The 19,501-nt window shown below is 43.5% G+C and overlaps 3 protein-coding genes across 5 annotated transcripts in view; 2 read left to right on the top strand and 1 right to left on the bottom strand.

Moving 5' to 3' along the window:
• Nek5 (NIMA related kinase 5) overlaps positions 1-2,353 on the top strand; it is an 84,808-nt gene extending 82,455 nt beyond the window's left edge. Inside the window, exon 17 of the mRNA XM_021170215.2 lies at positions 2,034-2,353. Coding sequence (XP_021025874.1) covers positions 2,034-2,199 — 166 coding nt within the window. The 3' untranslated portion in view covers positions 2,200-2,353. The remainder of the gene's footprint in view (positions 1-2,033) is intronic.
• Positions 2,354-4,485: 2,132 nt separating this feature from the next.
• Positions 4,486-15,297, bottom strand: Alg11 (ALG11 alpha-1,2-mannosyltransferase). Of its 3 annotated transcripts, none has more exons than XM_021170684.1 (4): positions 15,242-15,297; positions 13,896-14,126; positions 10,143-11,074; positions 4,486-8,219 (listed from the first exon to the last, which is right to left on the bottom strand). In XM_021170684.1, the coding sequence occupies exons 1-4, from the start codon at positions 15,283-15,285 to the stop codon at positions 7,948-7,950; spliced, it is 1,479 nt and encodes a 492-aa protein (XP_021026343.1). In that variant the 5' UTR covers positions 15,286-15,297; the 3' UTR covers positions 4,486-7,947. The 3 variants fall into 3 exon arrangements, with proteins under 3 accessions (XP_021026343.1, XP_029336644.1, XP_029336645.1); XM_029480784.1 differs by lacking the exon at positions 15,242-15,297 and adding an exon at positions 15,181-15,222; XM_029480785.1 differs by lacking the exon at positions 15,242-15,297 and adding an exon at positions 15,079-15,159.
• Positions 15,298-15,498: 201 nt separating this feature from the next.
• The window catches only part of Atp7b (ATPase copper transporting beta), a 70,248-nt gene continuing 66,245 nt past the window's right edge, over positions 15,499-19,501 (top strand). Inside the window, exons 1-2 of the mRNA XM_029480681.1 lie at positions 15,499-15,883; positions 15,936-16,036. Coding sequence (XP_029336541.1) covers positions 15,499-15,883; positions 15,936-16,036 — 486 coding nt within the window. The remainder of the gene's footprint in view (positions 15,884-15,935; positions 16,037-19,501) is intronic.

The raw sequence follows: 19,501 nt of genomic DNA, 5'->3' as shown, positions 1-19,501 counted from the left end.
CAGCTTACAGTTTCAGAGGTTTAGTCTGTGATCTCATGAAAGGGAACGTGGCGGCAGGTAGGCATGTCATTGGAGCAGTAGCTGAGAGCTTACATCCCAATTTGTAGGAAGGAGGGAGAGAGAAACAGAGAGAGAGAGAGAGAGAGAGAGAGACAGAGAGAGACACACAGAGAGAGAGAGAGACACAGAGAGAGAGAGACAGAGAGACAGAGAGAGACAAAGAGAGAGAGACAGACAGAGAGAAACACACAGAGAGAAACAGAGAAAGAAACAGAGAAACAGAGAGAGACAGAGACAGACAGACAGACAAACAGAGCCAGAGACAGCGACAGAGAGACACTGAACGACTGGATCTGGTGTCATTTTGAAAGCTCAGTGCCCACCCTCAGTGGTTATGCTTTCTAATCTTTCAACAAGTTTCACCAACTGGAAAACAAACATTCAAATATACGAACCTACGGGGACCATTCCCACTCAAACCACCACACTTGGGGGGGGGGGAATCCCACAAGAAATTTATAAGCACAGACTTGAGTTTGTTCAGATTTGGAGTTTGAATCNCAGCATTTGGATGGCTTAGAAACTCCCACATTGGTGTTGTCTGGNGAGGGCTACATCCTGGGTTCAGACATTGTCTAGCTGTCCTCACTGAGTGGAATGGAAAACCACCCCAGCAGGCTCCCTTTTAGAAAAGCCATGTCCTGTGCATTAGAGCTCTCCATGGCCTATCCCTTCCCAAACAAACCCTGTAACTTTCCATCTTCCTATTACAGGTTTAAAACGTATCTGGATGTTTATGACCAGCAGTGTTTTAAAGGACGCTGTATCTGATTTCTCTCAGTCATCTAAACATGCTCAGATCTCTCCCAGGGCTGGACTCCCTGGAAGGCTGACCCTGGGCTTCTTGTCCCTTGTCACCTCCCACTCTATTCTCAGTCCATTCTATGATGGCTCCTAGGAATGGGGGGAGCCTTTCTNCAAGGTCATCTGTTGCCATGAGTTATCAGAGCACACTAACAATGTCTCTGTCTTCATCTGGCTCCTCCCTTGGTTAATTATAGCCACACATTGCTTAATAATATAGGACTAGGTCTTAGCAATGCAGTTAGGTGATTTCATCTTTGTGTGAACTTCACAGTGTGCACTTACATGATCCTATGATGTGCAGGTCAGTCATTTCACAAGTCCACTTTTGTTTTTGTTTTTCTGGACAGGGTTTCCTTGTGTAACCCTGGCTGTATTGGAGCATGCTCTGCTAGCCTCTGCCTGAATTCTGGGAATAAAGGCCTGTACCATTATGCTTGGGTCACACAATCTCTTGCCATAGTCAAGAAACACTACCCACAAGATGCATGAGATTGCTCTAGTCTAACAGAGTTTCTGGTTTTTTTTTTTTGTAGCAGGGACTCAGGTATCCCAGATTGGTTTCAAATCTACTCTGTAGTCAATGATGACACTGAACTTCTGAATCTCCTGCCTCTACATCCTGTGTGGATCATGGTGATGCACCACCATCTTTAATCATTGCTGTGTTTTAAACCTAAGACTTCGTACATGCGAGGCAAGCGCTCAACCAACTGAGCCACATCCCCAGGCCAGTGCAAAAGTGTTTACAGTAAAATTTTTTTTTCTAAATAGGAGTAAACACGAGGACCTGAGTTTGGATCTTAGCAGCCACCTAAAACAGGCATGACTTCGTAACCCCGGTTTTGAGTAGAGATAGTAGAATTGTTGGCTTAGCAAGATGCTAGTTCCAAGTTTAATGAGAGACTGTCTTGAAGGAATAATGTAGACTGATGGAGCGGGACACCCATGCCCTCTTCTGGGTGCTGCATGAATGGAGATAGGCAACTGCACCCGCACACACATTCAGTCACATACACCTCCCTTCCCAAGCCAATTGATATAAAATGTTATCCGATGAAAGTCTGATACACAGAATGCTCAGGTGGAAGCAGACACAAAAAAGGAGACTCTTTTTGCTATTAGTGCTTTTATATTGTAACATTGGTTTTGACTGCTTATTATTTCAGAAAGTTTGAAGAATCTGAAGATGAGCTGAGGAGTGAAATAATAGAATCCCTAGAAAAACTTGCAGCTTCCACAGAAGAAACGGACCAGGCTCCCAGCTCCTCTAAGAATGCAGAAGAGCCAGGAGAGAAAGAAAAGACAAACTTGCCAGTCAAGAAACTCCAGTGAAGGTCTGGAAGCTGTTTTTTGGCCTGTTTGATCTGTATGGCTAAGACAAGGTTCATCAAATGCCAGTCATGACATGCAAGTGTGAACAATCTGTTCCCCATCCATGGAGATCCATGTCCTTAAAGAAAAATTCGCTATCTTACTGATTTTACACACTTCGTCCTGCTCATGCTCTTGGGGGACAACTCTGATGAATGATGTTTTTAGCTTTCATTCCATCTATTAAACTGAAATGCTTTGTTCTTATTTCCATGTGTTTGTCATTAGAATAAAACTCATAAGAAAGTAAACAGCTTTGGCTTTGTATGGCANCTACTCCACTGGTCCTTGCTCAAATGTTAGTGAGACTGGAACAGACTACAACAGATTACTGGAATCACTGTTTTCCGAAAGATAGGGTGATCTTAGACTCTGGGGTGAGTACAGAGTTAGAAGAAGAACAGGAGAAGTGAGGTAAATTGCAGTGATAGTTTTCTTCTAGAAAATTACAAAAGTTCNAATTGTAGCTATGTCACAGAAGTTAACTTTTTTTAAAAAAAGAAACACAGATGCACTCTTATTTTAAAAAGAACTATTTATTTATTTAATGTATATGAGTACGCTATAGCTGTTTTTAGGCATACCAGAAGAGAGCATCAGATCCCATTACAGATGGTTGNGAGCCACCATGTGGTTGCTGGCAATTGAACTCAGGACCTCTGAAAGAGCAGTCGGTGCTCTTAACTGCTGAGCCATCTCTCCAGCCCCACAGATGTACTCTCATTTATTTATAACAAGGTTTTGTAGTCAGTGATACTTTTACATAATTTAAACACATATTCTGAAAGCACTAATAACACTGGTCCTTATTATAATTTTGCTTCTATGATTATCCTGTAACATTCTCTGGAAATTATTACAATAGAGCATAATTGTTATTACACTGGTGGTACAGCTCAGAGATAAGGTACATGCTTAGCATGCATGGGAACTTGGGTTTGATCTCCAACACCAAAACCAAGTATGTGAGATACATCTATAGCTAACTTGCTTTAAAGGTTTATAAAGAGCCAGAAGAATGGTTCAGTTTTAAGAGGATTTGTTCTTCCAGCAGATTCAGGACGTTCCCACTCCCTATTTAATAAAATAGAGAGGCTATTTAATAAAATCCCCAGTACCAGGCATCAGAAGCCTCTTTCTGAGTTGTTGATCAGGGGAGATTAAGAGACTCTCCAAACAATTATAGGCTATTGCTATCATCCTTGTTGCCTCCCAGAAGTTGAAGGTCATTNGCTATTGCTGAAGACATCACAGTTTGGACCCAAGACTTGTAGGACTCAGGTGATCTGATTGGAAGCTTCCTCCCTGAGGACTAGATCTCAGAATACTAAAAGGGGCTTTGCAAGCTTCCAAAGGATGGAAATCAATAGTCTTAGTCAGCTGTGATGCCTATAAACATAACAATGACCAGCATGACAAGCTGTCCCAAAAGGTGTAAGAGTGGTAATTATATANTGATGGTAACTATTAGCTGCCAAATTGAATGTAAGGCCTCTCCCCCTTCAACAGAAGGGAAATCACACCTTATTAGTGAGGTTATGGATTTTGGAGAAGAATGTATTACTGCCCCTTCTACAAGTCAGGGTTATTTCCTAACTGTATTCTAAATACTTACCTTTATAGTCACAGGTAAGTGTGGCTTTCACTTCTGATCAAAGAAGTGCCTTTTTGCAGCACATAAGAACCATCGCAGGCTAAATCTGGTCAAAATATGGAGAACAACTGTCTGTGGGGCTCTCAGTCCCAACTGATACACCTACAACACTAACCTAAGGCTCAGTGAACATTACAGAGGAGAGGGACAGAACGATTTTTAAGAGCCAGAGGACCAAGTAGTCTGCTGCACTATTCTGTCTTCTAGATATGACGGGGAATTTACACTCACAAAGTATCAACAATATGCCCAAACAAGACCTAAACAATAACCACACCGTGAATTGATATGGTGAAGAAAATGTATATGGTCCAACCCTCCATCAGTGGTTCTAAAGCTTAGCTCCTCATGTTCTGGTGACCCCCAATCATAAAATTATTTCATAACTATAATTTGCTGTTATGAATTGTAATGTAAATATCTGATATGTGACCCTAAAGTGGTTGAGAATCACTGCCTTAGATGAAGAGCTGCAGGGAATGAATGAGTGCTGAGAGAGAATTAGCTCTCCTCAGGGATGAACCCGCCAACTGTTTATCCATTACCATCCTAAAAGCAAATACATACAAGCAACACCAAAGGGAGCCAGCAGGTTGCATTTATACATTTATTTGCATACATATGTAGCAATAATCATTCAAGGAAAAGAGACCATGAACTCCAGAGGTAGAAAGGTGGGAAGGTAAGGAGGAAAGGGAAAGATGATGTAAAAACATTTTAATTGAATGAACGAAACCACCTGACACATTTAGATACAATTTTGTATCAACAGCTCTACATCACAATGAGATATAAATATATTATACAAAGACTAGGTAATGGATACTTCACAGTTGCGGTATCAATGTAAACAGGAATTTGAACATCCGCTGTTGTGGACTCAAAACTGAATGCTTGGACCACCGAGGAGGAAAATCATAGTTGTAGTGGACTTAACAACCACTGAGAAGACTCACAGAAACAGATAAAAATGAGTCTCACTGTTTCACACAGTACCCACCTGAAATCTAGTAAAAAGTAAACCTCTGTAAAACATGATTAGGAATGCTGTAAATCAATCATATGCTTCTAACCCATTAAAATAACGTTGAAAAGTTAGTGAAAACGTGTTTTTTAAGAAATTGAGAATCGTTTCTTTTACCACATTCCCAATCTATGTTCATTCTAACTTCTAGAATTACTTTAAAGTCCTATTACTTTGTGTAGGCTGTGTGGGCTACAGACAAATTTTACCTCAAAGACTGGCCTTAACAGAGTGGGCCAAGACCAGGCCAGAATCCTGATTCTGTCATTAACCAGTTTTGTCAACTCAGTTCTTTTAAATTGTTTTGGTCTGTAAAGTTGAAAACAAAATAGAGATTGTGGAAGGTCCCGTCCACCTCCAGTCTCTGAAATCTTTGTAGACTGAATTATCTCCAACCCCACCTGATGATTTGCTGAGTTTCCACAGTAGTGAATCAACAATGTAATTGGGAATAGATAAAGAAGCTAGGGAGATCCAAACAAAGCAAAACCAACCAACAATCAAACCAACCAACCAGCTGGAAGAGACAGTGTGCCTCTTTTGTATGCTCTAACACCAATGCCAAACTGTGTGGGTAATTCATTTAACTAGAAGGAACTATGTATGTACAGAATGGTGAATGCTGCCTTTACAGTCCCATCTGTACATAATCACTTGTTGCTGTGCTGTGGCTCAAGCTTGCTCACATGTTACAGCCAGCTTCTTACAGAGTCACAGCCTCAGCCCCCACACACCTGCCAGTTACGCAGAATAGAGACCAGGTGAAATTTATACTGATTTTCAGCTACTAAGAAACCAAGAAACTACAGAGTTGTAATCACATCTATCTGTAATAATGGGAGTACAGAAAACCTTTACTACTAGTGGTTACGATTTAAAAAAAAATTGTTTTTGTAGTGCTAAATTAAATTAAATTGGTAAACAGCCAACAGACCTCTATATCATCACGTGTTAAGACTGTATCTGCCTCACTCACAGTGAGATCTCTAGGGGTCTAGGAAAGAGTCCTCAGTGAAATGCATATTCATTTAAAGAGAGAAAATGTGTAAGTTGGCATTAGTTTGTAGGCTATACTTGAAGAACTGTATAGTTTAAGAGTCTAGACAAATGTTTATAGATTGTTGTTAGGAATTATGCTGGTTTTGTAAACAGTGGCTGTTCTCTAGTGCCGAATAGTTAGCTAGGTTCTCCTAGTTGAGCAGGCTGTGTCCAATTTAAGAGCTGTTGGTTATTGTCAAGTGTGCGTGCCATGCTAGTTTTCGATGTGGTTTATAGGTGGGATAGCTGGGTCGGCCTGTTGGTTGCCCTTCCCCTTTGGAAGCTTGCCTGGCACCTTCATACCATGAAAGCCAGTCCTGGGACAGCAGCAACAACTCTCTCTCTCTCTCTCTCTCTGTGCACTTTCAGGTCAGTTCATTGTGTCTTCAGCAGTTGGGATTTACCTTCCACCTCTAGGCGTAACCAAGGGCAAAAGCAATAGGCTGTATGCTTTGGGGAGTCTCTAGGACAACCCTGGGCAATAAAAAAGGAAGCGTCTCGTGTCTGGGGTTGGGTTTTCTGTTAGGTGGTCTTTGGCTCATATGTCAGTCCAGAAGAGAGAGAAAAGTTCATTAAAACTATGTATGCGTATTTATACACAGAAATATATATGTATATACATTATAAATACATGGTCCGTTTCAGAAAAGCAACTTAGCTTGATATTCTCTTGAATGAACTGAGGCTGACTTTTAGCCTTAAATGGGACTGTTAAAGAGATGAGAAACCCATACAAACTCCAATTTCCATACAAACCTAGTTATGGGAAAGATGGCTGCCTGTTTTGACTTTAACATATTTGTACACACCCATGAAGAAATGAGTCCACCCCATCTCCTAACTGATACTTTAGGTGTAGGATTCGAGATGCCTGTTTGAAGTTTCTTCTTCCTTTTAAGGAAATTAATAGGTGTACTTAAAAGGGTCACCCACACTGTTATTTCGGCACTCCTGGAGTTGAGGTAAAGTAGCTCAGGGGTTAGAACACTTGTGTACCATGAGCATGGCTCTAGGTTCAATCTCTAACCCTAAACCCACCCCTCAAACAGAATTTAATCCAAAATTTAGGAATGCATTTTGAGAGTGCCAGCTGATAGCCTGCGGTTTCTTTCAGCACCCCCCTTCCCTTTGGAAGGCAGTCTTTGAGATCAGCTCAGTACACTCTGTGGTGGCAGCGTACAGGTCCCTGCTCTTCCTCACACTCTGAGGCTCTACATGGTGCTCCAGCATCACAGAACAGATTAAAAACCCCAGGAAATATTATTTTATGTTCTCGCAAGCAGAAGTGACTTGAAAAGCAGGGTTTGGGGCTTAGGATNCGGCTCAGTTGGCAGAGTGCTAGTGCTTGTCTAGACTGCAGGAGGCCCTGGATTCCATCACCAGCACTGCACACACTGGTGCATTCTGGGAGGTGGAGGCAGGAACACTCAGGGATTAGGACAAGGAAAGGAAAAGATTAAAAGATGTATGAGTATATGGAAATTTGACTGGTAATTTTTTTCTTTGAAATCTGTACTGCTCAGACTTTGAGAGCAAACAGTTAGTAAAAATCTGTACATTGAGCTACATGAAGCTGGGTGTGGTGGCACGCCTTTAGTCCCAGCACTCGGGAGACAGAGGCGGGCGGATCTCTATGAGTTCAAGGCCAGCCTGGTCTACAGAGTGAGTTCTAGAACAGCCAGGGCTACACAGAGAAACCCTGTCTCAAAAAGAAAAAGAAAAAGCTACGCGAGATTACTTTTTCCATAAAGATTAATTCTGCCTTTTGTTAACTACTGCCTTGCCTATATACCTACTGCTGAGACTGTTGCTCAGGCCGCTTTTATTACGATAAAGAATAAATTTAGGAAATATTTACAGGTGAAGGTGTTTCCTTTTACTTTTGGTGCTGGAGATGGAGCTCGGGACTCGCACACACGAAGCACAGGCTCTCTCACGACCTATAGCTCCAGCTCCATGCTGTATAAAATACCTGGACTGTGCAGACTGAGCACTAAGTAAGTAACTTCTCCATGGAACCCAGGAATGCTACTTCAAACTCCTGGTCGGAGAATCTGCTTATAGACGCTCTAGCATTCTTCCTGATTTGGAGTCTCTCTTCTGCAGACAGAGAAAGAATGTGAGCCATAGAGTCAGCATAGCCTTCTTCACTCTCAGCCAGAAAGCCAGTTATCTGTCCTTCATGAGGAATGACAATGTCCAGCTTTGGGCCTCCTGAGTTGTGCGCAAGGATAANTGTGCCAGCTGCCATACACTCGACAACTCCTGAGAGAGAGAACAGAGACCACATGCCTTATGTTTTGATGAACATGAACCTTCAAACGTTCTGAGCCCCGTGAAACATTCAGTTAAGTATTTCTGAGTCTAGAAATCTGATTATTAACATGATACAAAGTAAAATGCTGTTAAGGGCTGTGTGCACCTGCCTGTGAATGGACCCATGGAAGCCACAAGTTGGCTTGCTCTATTGCTCTCCACTCACTGTGGAGACACTCACTGGTTTGGAGTCTAGACTGGCTGGCCAATGAGCTAAAGATCCACTGGACCAGTTGATCTCAACCTGGGGGTCACAATCCCTTTGGATTAAAGGACCCTTCCACAGGAGTTGCCTAAGACCACCAGAAAACAGATATTTTACATTATGATTCAGAATAGTAGCAAAATTATAGTCATGAANTAGTAACAAAAATAATTTTATGGCTGGGAGTCACCATGACATGAGAATGGTATTAAAGGGTGACAGCACTATGAGGGTTGAGACCCACCGCCCTAGACTCCAGCACTACCACCAGTGGTGGCGGTGAGTCACAGGTATGCTGCCACAGCTGCCTTTTACACAGGTGCTGGGACTGGCCTAGGTCCTCATGCTGCCCAGTGAGCTCCCAACTGCTCGCGCTTATGCTCTTTAGTCCTTAGATGGAATCTACAGAAATGCTCTGTAAAGTCAGTACACTGGGGCTGAGGGTGTAGCTCAGTGGGTAGAGTGCCTGCCTAGCACTTATGAAATCCTGGGTTTGAACCCTAGCCCCACAGAAAAACTACATATGATGGTGTAAACCTATAATCCCAGCCACTGGGAGGGAGTTGCAGGAAGATCAAGGTTTCAGGGCCAGGCTGGACTCTGAGACTCTGTCTCAAAATAAGGGAAAAATGAATATACTACACAGAATAGAAGGCTAGACAACACTGTCAGGATGACAAAAGATTGACAAATATCAGAAACAAGAGGAAGACAACACCAAAAGTAAAGTTTTCAGAGGCCAATAACAGCAGCAGATAACAGTGTAAGGACCTCAGAGAGCTAAGTGTGCTGCTGCTCACAGGTAAGTTTCTGTTGTCNCCTGTCAACTGATGCCCAGGAGGTGTAAAGGCCTAGCCTGCCCCTGCCTGTCCTAGCTGTGCTCCTTCCAGTCCTCTCTAAGCAGACCCAGCAGTGCTGCTCTCCTCTACCTCCGCTCAGCCTGCCATGCTTCCACCTTTGTGTCCTGTTCTCTTGCCACACTGCTTTCCCAAGGACACTAGGGCCTNGGGCCCAGCTGCCCTTTCTTTTTGTCACCAAAGACCAGCTCCATGTTTCTAAAGCACACTCCACCACCTTTTTCTANAGCCGCCCTTTCTTCTGTCTGCTCACCCGATCGCTCCTGCTCAGCTCTTTCCTGAGGCTCCTCTGGTTCTCACTCACCCCATCTTCACCACATCTGTAGCTGCCTGAGTCACTCTGTATTAGTCAGGGTTCTCTAAAGGAACAGAACTCATAGACCAAGTAGAGGCTTCCAGAACAATATCATTTTATCAAAACAACTGTAGTGTTTTGAAGGAGAATGTTTCTCATAAGCTTATATATTTGAATGTGTGGTTTCCAGTTGGTGGAACTGTTTGCGAAGGATTAGGAGGTGTGGCCTAGTTGGAGGAGGTGTGTCACTGGGAGTGGGCCTTGACATTTCAAAAGACTCACACCAGTCTCTGTGCATTTTTCTCTGGCTTCAACTTGTAGATCAAGATGTAAGTTTTTAGCCACCATGCCTTTGTGCTGCTACCATGGAGTCTAACCCCACGACACCACGAGGTCCCGGTATTTCTTTCCTAAGTTGCCTTGATCATGTTTGTCACAGCCACAGAAATGTAATTAGGACCTAATTCACATCTTGCAGTATCAAACAACTTGTTAAAAAACAAAACATAACTCACCAATCCCAAAATGCTCATTCCACATAGTATGCAGACCGATGGTCGCTTCAGACAAGTAATTCTTCAATTCATCAAATGAAATGTTTATTTTAAATTCCACATTTTCTTGAACTCCCAAATTCTCAGATAGACTTCTCAGTTGGTTTACTCTAAACTCATCATCTTTGTTGCGACACCCTCCAATAAGGACAAGTTTAAGAGAATGGCCTGACTCAGCTGCTTTCTCATTTAGCAATTTAGCAAAGGCTTTGATCTGCAAAGCATGATTCTTTTCAGGTCTGAACTGGCCAATGGAAACCAGCAAATGCCCTGGGCTCACCTTCTTCTCATGTAAGGGGATGTCCAGAAATGTCTGCACATCACAAGGTGGATAAACAATGTGAGTGCAATGCCCAACCTTCCACAGTGAGAGGATGTGGTTTAGTGTCCACGAAGAATTAACCATGACTATGTCACTGCAAGACCCAACAAGGCCATACACAAAAGCAAATACATAGTAATAGATGAGCTTTGCTTTGCTGAGGAGAGCATTTCTGCTAATGAAAGCAGCGTTATTAAATCCAGGATTCTGATTCTTCACCACAGACAGCATGTCAGTGCTGATCGTGGGATAGTGAACATAGCTTCCCACTCGGCAACCTCCCACATACTTAAACAGAGGGAGTGTGAAGGCGTATCCCATTGAGTCGATGTAAACATCAGGAACGCGCTGCATCAGAGCTTCCCAGCCGAGAAGAATGGATCCAAGACTTTGGCCTAGCAATGTGAAGTGAGGATACCGGGAATCTTCCACAAGGTAGCGTTTCCTTAAGAAAACAAACTGCACTGGGTGAACCAACTTGATGTTAAACCTTCTGAAAGCACCGTCTAGTATCTGTTGACCACTGACATTAATGTCACCAGTATACACAACATAAACTGCTTCAGGATACCTGAAATAAAATGTCATTAATTTAGGTTAAAATTAAGCCAAATGTTACAATTTCCTTATAATCATAAGCAGACTTATTTTTATACTAAAAATGTTTTCTACTACTTTTCATTTATTGAATTTAAACCGACTCCATCCCTTCTCTGGGTTTCTATTCTTAATCTTTCTGATGAGACCCTGTGCTGTGTTTTGACTGTCACCTGCAAACTTGTCTGTTGAAATCTAGTCTCTAATAAAGGGGCATTAAAAGGAAAGGGACTCATCATGGGGGGAGGGGAGGTGACCAGTAACTGTACCTTCTTAAAGTGATATTTCTGTGCTGCTGAAGACTGAACCCAAGGCCTTGTGCATGTGTCACATACCCTTTACCCCTGAGCTCCACACAGACCCTCTGTGGTGTCTTCTAAGAGGACTGAAGGAGTCTGGTCACCCCATCACAACATGGGAATGCAGCAAAAGGCAGTTATGTACAGAGTCACATCCTCTGGCTCTTGACTGAGGATTTGTCAACCTCTGGAACTATGAGCGATAACTTTCTTTTGTCTATAAACTATCCAGCTGAAGGTATTTTGTTATAGTTAGCTGATGAGATTAAGATATCATGTCTAACTATTTGCCATTCCTTCTCTATGGATTTTAAATGAAGCAAACACCAACATAAATTTCTGACATATTAGATGTTTTCATTTTTAGGACATATTAAAANTTTTTATTTTAAGGAGTTTAGCTATAGGGCACTTGCCCAACATACACAAGGTCCTGAGTTCAACCTTTAGCATCACAAAACAAACAAATAGGTGGGGACCCTTATTTTAATAGTTCTTCCTATAAATTGATAATGAAATAAAACAAAAAACTAAGATTCATTAAAGTTGTCTNGAAATAGGATCATCATTCTAATTAAGGTTTATTTTTATTTATGTGTATTGTATGTAATTNTGTGTGAGTATAGGCCACATGTATGTAGGGACCTCTGGAAGGCAGAAGCAGGTGTTAGACCCCTTAGGGCTAGGGTTATAGGCAGTTATCAAGCATGTGACTTGAATGCTGGGAACTGACCTCAGGTCCTCTGGAAGAGCACCAGACACTATTGACTGCTAAGCTACCCTCCTCGCCCTGATAGAACTATAACTTTAAAGCATTACTTAGGATTCTCCCCCCTCATTTGTAACACCCCTCCACCACCAAATATGTAAGCTACATAATGAAGTTTGACTGNCTGGGGACAGTTAATCACATTCCTTTAAGAAATTAATTCCTGGATCTGGAGACATGNCTCAGTGTACTTGTTCTTACAAAAGACTTGGGATCAATCCCCAGNACTACATAGTAACTCATAAGGATCNCATGCCCTTTTCTGGCCTCTGNGGGCACAGCATGTATATCACAGACTCATACATGCTGGTACTAATACATAAAAAGAGATAAAATCATTAAAAAAATTAATTTCCATATTAAGAAGTACAGTTATTTACATATTGTTTCCTTGCTACATCAATTTTCAGACTTCCTCAGCTACTTAACTAGTTCTAATATAACAAATTCTTTTAAACACACTGTAGATAACATACACACATAACTATACCCAGACTTGGGCCACGGAGATGACTCGGTGGGTAAAGCACACGCCACCAAGTGTGAAAACCACTGTCTACACTCCACNCCCACATAAAAGTGGCAGCCACTCGTAATCCCACCACGCTGGAAGGCAGAGACGAGTGGATTTCTGGGCAAGCTGCCTAGCTGGATTGGCAGGAAGCCCGAGGTCCAGGTTTAGCTAGAGATTTTGNCTCAACAAAAAGTAGAAAGCAACTGAGGAAGACATCCACTATCAGCCACAGGCCTCTACATTCACAAGCACACATGCATGCTCCCCCAAAACTATATACTTCTTTCTTTTTTTTGTAACGATTGTAAATATTTTTCAATTAAAAAGCATGCCAACTAAGGAAGAAAATTACTGCACTTAAGATCATTTGAGGTTGCTTCTCTAAGGGAATCTGGGACTATGTTCTTACCTGGATANGTTTCACACAGATCCCAGAGATTTATATATGTTATAACACTCCTTAAAAAATTATTTTCAGCTGGGCATAGTGGTGCACACCTTTAATCCCAGCACTTGGGTGGCAGTGGGTTTGAGGTCAGCCTGATCTACAGAGTGTGTTCCAGGATGGCCAGAGAGCTACAGATTGAGACCCTGCCTCAGTAAAACCAAAAACAAGTAAATTATTTTTCATGATGTGGCTACCCCCACTTGCTCTCACGTANACCATGCGCTCAGATTATATCCTGGGCCCCCTTATCTTATCATCCTCCCCAGCCCAACAAATCTCTTCTTCCCAGCAAGCCTTTCTCCTGCCTTCGTGTGTTTTTCTGGTATGTGGGCATTTAATTAGGGTTGCCTGTGTGAGCCCAGGGGGAGAGTTTTAAACAAAGGCAACTTACAAGTGGCTACAGCACAAAGCAGTATGACTCCCCCATCTCCAGCAAGCATTAACTGCCGTTAGCACCAGGATGGGATCTTGAAGGGTCTAGTCTTAGACAGGTTTTGTTCATGTAGCTTAAGTGTTTTCATCTGAGAAATAAAAGCATGTTTTAAAAGCTAGCTTTTTCTTTTTCTTTTTTTCTTTTTAAATTCCCATTTTAAGAGGTACTTCTCATGTTGCCCAGGATGGCTTATGACTCCTGGGCTCCAATGATCCTCCCACTTTAGACTCTAGGAAAGTTGGGATAACAGCTGTGCAACACTGAAATCTGGGGAAACTAAAATTTAGTATGATCTTAGCACCACATTTGAGCTAAGAAAGATGCATACCTACTTTTTCTGCAAGGCTCTCAAAGCACACCACAGAACTCTCTCTCCTCCGCCGCCTGCATTACAGTATGGATGGAAAAATGCAACCACCATTTGTTCTTTTCCATTTTTGCTGGTCGACACAGACTTCTTCTTTCTCTGTAGATGCCACCTGATAACCCAAAGGCCAATGACCAAACATACACACAAAACTCCGCATATCATCAGTCCAGGAAAGAAGAGTGAATAGAAAAACCTGAGATAAATAAAAGGTGAAAATCAACCTGTTGTCAACTTAAAAAGTCAGCTACAAACTAAGGTTTACTTTTTACACACTTGCTTAATATTAAGTTCTGTAGCTCCTAAGTCTGATAAAGAAAATTATTTTAAAAAAAAATGCCGGGCAGTGGTGGTGCACGCCTTTAATCCCAGCACTTGGGAGGCAGAGGCAGGCGGATTTCTGAGTTCGAGGCCAGCCTGGTCTACAAAGTGAGCTCCAGGACAGCCAGGGCTATACAGAGAAACCCTGTCTCAAAAAACAAAAACAAAACAAAACAAAAAAACAAAAATAATAATTTTTTTCCCCTTAGTGGTGATGACTGAGGTGATTCAGGGCCTCATAGATGTTAGGCAAACACTTGATTCCTAGCCAATATATACCCATATTTAAACCAAATGTTTTGAAGATAGGTAACTGTAATCCAAAGCTTTGGATTACTTATCAGTCACCATTATAATGCAGAAAGTCACTCATTACAATGCACACTGTACAGAGCTGGCAGCATTCCATTTATCAGGAAAAGGCCAAGAAGGTGCTAGAACAAACTAGCCTATTCATATTTTTAGCAATCACTACAGACCTTGAAGCAGACAGCTCAGAAAGGAAGATGTAATACAAACTCTGGCAAGAATGCATGTATCCACTGCTCTTCAGAACGCTATTTCGCTAGCTATAAATGTTCAACCTGAACAAAAACACATATGAACTTAGGTAGGCTTTCATAGGACAGAAAAAACTTTTGAAATATGGAACTATTACAATAGTAGTGACCACCGGGTGGTTAACACTCCTATTTCTACTAACTTTATGTAATTCTTACATAAGAAACGATACGTATCTCAAAGGCAAAAACCAATATATTTACAACTTTAAACATCAACCAGGAAAGAAGAAATCAACAGATGGTCAAGTAGCAGGGTCAACCAACTGGTTTACGAAGCAGCAGGTAGCCAGTTAAGGAAAACAGGTGATCGGCATGAGAAACAACTGAAGTAAACCGAGGCACGAAGAAGAAAGCGCTTCTACAGACTTTATCTGGACTGCCTCCAAACCCTCCACGCCCTCGTGAGCTCAGGCCACCAGATCCTCACCGCAGCACGGCGTACACGCACCAGCTCCCAGTGTCCGCCGCCATCTTATCCCACCCTCCCCCGCTCACAGCCCGGAAGCGCTTGCCTGTTCTTCTATCCTATTGGCTCCTGAGGAAGCGTGCGCCGTTAGCCACGCCCCCCNCGTACACGCCTTCCTGCAGGTTGTCCAATAGCCGCTTCTCACAGGCGNGGCGCACTCGGGCCCATCCCACTTGGGCCACGCCGCTGCGGTGGGGTGTTGTGGGGCGTGGCTTGTGATGGACAGCCGGCTCTCTTGCCCCTCCCACCCTGCTCGCCCCGCCCACTTCGCTCCCCCCTCCGGTCTGGAAGCCCCCTTGCGGGCGCCCCGCCCTGCCCCCACCGCGGCGCTGCCAGCCGGTTGGGACCCAATGGGAGGTCCGGGCGGGCGACGAGCTAATCTTCCAGTACAGAGTCCGCTCTTTCAGAGGTGTCGGCGAGTCNCCAGCGGCCGCAGTAGCGGGGCGCGGGGTGGAGAGGGGGCTGCGCAGAAGCGGGCGTCCTGGGACTGTGGTCCTCGCTGCACCCTGTCTGCAGCGCACCGCGGACCTCGCTGTCCCGAGTCCGCAGCGCCGAGGCTGGGAGATCTGAGCCCTGTGTTCCCCAGGAACCACGGATGCGCGTGTAAGCACCTGCTCAAAGCGCTTTTCTCCTCGGTTCCTCCAGGGCTCGTGACTGGGGACACGTACCCCTGAGAACCCGGGAGGAAAGCCCTCTAGATCAAGGGTGCCACTAACCCTCTGGTGTACAACCATTTCGAGCCCAGCACTTTCCCCGGTCAGTTCTTGAGCTTGGGCTTGCTGTATAAAAACTCTAGTTGCGCCTGGGAGTGCTAATACCTCGCTAATGCCNGGCTAATGCTCCTCAAAAGGTCTACATCCAAGTCCTGTACCTTGAAGGCATTCATTTTAATAATACAGGGAGTTAATTAATGCAGCCTCTTAGAGATGCAAACAGCGTAGAATATTTAACACAAAAGCAGGTCTGTTTTTCTTTTCTTCATGTGCGTTTTCAATCAACAAATACGTACTGAAACTTGTATNGGTCGCAGGCATATGATGAATTCTTGAAGATTTGTGCATTGTTTTAAAATATTTTGTCTAGCTTAATTGAAATCACGTTTTATGCTCTCGGATTTTTTTCTTTTCAATTAGCTATATTTTGTAGATTGATTCCCAGAGTGTCATAGGTGTTTCCATAGTCTGTTGGTGGTTCCCTCATGGGTGGTCATGGCGATTGCTTCCTTTCTTTCCCTGTTGACATGATCTTTGCACTTGAATTGTGTGTGTGTGTGATGGAGGTTAGGGGCATCTGGCTGGACTTAGTGCTCCTTTTCCCACCATGTGTGTCATTGTGTTAGGTCGTCGGGTTTAAAAGCTAGTAGTGCCTTTACCCACTGAGCCATCTTGCCTTACTTCTAACTTGAGTCTTTTTTTTTNAAAAAGCATTTATTTATTTATTTGTTTTATGTGTATATGGGGAAGAATGGAGGGAGAGAGAATCTAGGCGTGAGAGGTCAGCAGAAGACGTCCAGGAGTTGGTTTTTCCCTCCTTTCAGCAAATAGGTCCTCAGGCTTCAAGATTGTGCATCCACCCATCGAGCCACTCAACTGGCCTTACGCTTGGTTATTGACATAGAATTTAATACTGGGCGTACTTCTTTAGGTCTGGATTGCTGAACTGGAGCTTGCTCCTTTTGTTCAGGTCTCTGAAATTAATTAATCCAGCAGTTTTATCCAGCGTCCCTTGTTAGTGAAATTCATGTAGTCTCTGGTGTGTAGGAATGAGAGGGGGGTAGGTTAATGGACAGGCAGGGAGAGAAGTGGCTGAGTAGGTAATTCTTAGAGTGTGAAGACAGCTCACACCAGTAGGGGTGGCCAGAGCAGAGGAGATGCCCCCATCTTTGGCAGTGTCCCCCTGAAAGAGTAAAGTCTTTATCTAATCAGGTGAAATTGAAGACCTGCTCCACTGTTGGAACAGTCGGTTAACTGCTCTGTCTCTTGTTGGCCTCACCCGCTTCTGAATTACACTGATAATGGCTTTAGGCGAAGTCACTGAACTTATTATATGCGTGACGTTGTATTAGTTTTTACTCCCATGTGTTCACTCATTCGATTCTTAGGACCCGGGCCACTTTGTCTTTATTCAGTTTTTTGCGGTGCTGAAAGACAAACCCACGGGTTTGTGCTCTGATATAGATTTTTGCCTTAACTCTGTGCTCAGGACCAAAGTAGGGCCTCTAGCATTTTGCTAGTGACTGCGTTCCCAGACCTCACCCGCCTGTTACCATTCTGTTGCCACTTTGTCCTTGCTGTGGTTCAGCGCGTGCTTTTTTTGGATATTGTTTCAGAAATGCTAAGGCCCCAGGACTTTATATGCAGCTATGACTTAAGACCTTTCCTTTAGGGAAGTTTACTTTCCTATAGAATGGCTTAGGGGTGNGATTTATCAGCAGGGGTAGGTGTTGGGGGCACAAAGGTCTTTTACTCACAGAGAAGCACTAAGAGAACCAGAGATGTTAATCAAGCTGGGGTGTCTCCTCAAGGGGGGAGGGGTGTAAAAATCAAATNCCTTCATTCTATCCAGAAAACTGAGGGTAGATTTTGTTAATGACCTGGTGACCTATTTTCTATTTGTGGAGGCAGACTCACCTACCTACCTTTTGCTATAGGGGCACACTTCACCCAATTCCCCAGAATACTTATCCCAGACTCTTCCCTCCCTAGACTATCACCCACCTTTAGGGGAGATGTCAGGAGTACTATATGGCCTGCTGATCTCTACCATCCTATGAAACCACATTAGATTCTAGACCTTTTAGCTAAAGAACCTACCTACCGCCTTTGCGGTCACATGTAGTTTGCAAAGGAATTTCTATGTAGTCATACTTTAAGCTTTACTGTGCACCTAGATTGAAATGATTGTTGCCTGGAAACCCTTACCAAAATTGTGTTTTAAATATTCTGGCTGTGAAGTGCCTGACATTAGATTCCCTGAAGTCTGATCCAGGTTGGCGAGGGCAATCTGAACCAGGTCCTTATTCTCATCTCTTTGTGGGTTCTGATTCCCCTCCTGAGCCTCAGGGGAAGGGAATGGGGAGGGATAAGGAATGATAATGATGGGTCTGTTTTAGTGGATGATCTGACAAGCCTTCCAGGGCAGATTCCCATTGGCCTGAATCTCCCAGTGGTTCAGATTTCAGGGAAGCATTCTGAGCTGCCAAAGTGTCCAAGTCCTGAGGCACAGGTTTGATAATAGGAAACACATATTTGATCTTTGTCCCGCCCTCCTGGACCTTGAGATTTCTTTATTCAGAGTGAGAGGAAAATGTTTTACTGTTCACAAGAAGAGCCCTTCAGCTTCCCTGGGATCGGTTGAGAGGCAGGAATTGGTGGCCACCAGAGAAACCAGCCACATGGTTTGGGTGTTAGAACTTTCAGTCCCTCCCCGCCCCACCTTTTGAGGGGGAAGGGACTGGATTAGTTAATCACAAATGACTAATAATTTTTATCAACCCTGCCTACCAAGCAGAACCTCCATAAAACCCCTAAAGGATGATCTTGGGGAGTTTCTAGAAAGTGAACCTTGTGAAGATCCTGGGTGTGGGGGTGGCCTGTCTACAGAAGGCGTGGCACCTCTGGGGACCCATTCCTTCCTCCTTGCTCTGAGCATCTCCTCCACTTGGCTGTTCTTGCATTGTGTCCTTAATAATGCGTTTCTGTGAGCTGCTGTAGCAAATTACCCATCTCTTTCAGATGCACCGCAGCACCTGCTAGAATGAGAGACTTTTCCGTGGCCAGCCCTTGTCCCATGGGGTCTGTGCTAACCTCATACAGTGTTAGAACTNTGAAAGATATCCAGGCCATGTTGGTGGGGAAACTCATGTAGAAGTTAAATAACTCACTCAAGGTAGCGTGTTAATAAGAGAAAACATAGCAGTATTTGGTCCTAGGTCAGCCTGACCAGCATTCTCAAAAACACATGGTCTTTGGGACTTTATGATACTTNATCATACCATCTAGTGTTACTAAACTAATGGATTTGGCTTAGTTTTTAGACTCTGAGCTGCTTAAACACAGGGACCAGCCTTACAGCATTTAAAAAATATCCCGTGCAGTATGCCTTCCAAGTACAGAGTGAGTTGTTTAGCTCCTACCCCAGAGGCCAGGAAGTCCAAGCAATAGCATAGGTTGTTGTGAGCTCTTAAGTGTCTGGGTATATTGAAGGGAGTGTGAACTATAT

Source organism: Mus caroli, chromosome 8 (genome assembly GCF_900094665.2).
Source record: "Mus caroli chromosome 8, CAROLI_EIJ_v1.1, whole genome shotgun sequence".
Taxonomy (NCBI): domain Eukaryota; kingdom Metazoa; phylum Chordata; class Mammalia; order Rodentia; family Muridae; genus Mus; species Mus caroli.
This window is presented reverse-complemented; position numbering and strand designations above follow the sequence as displayed.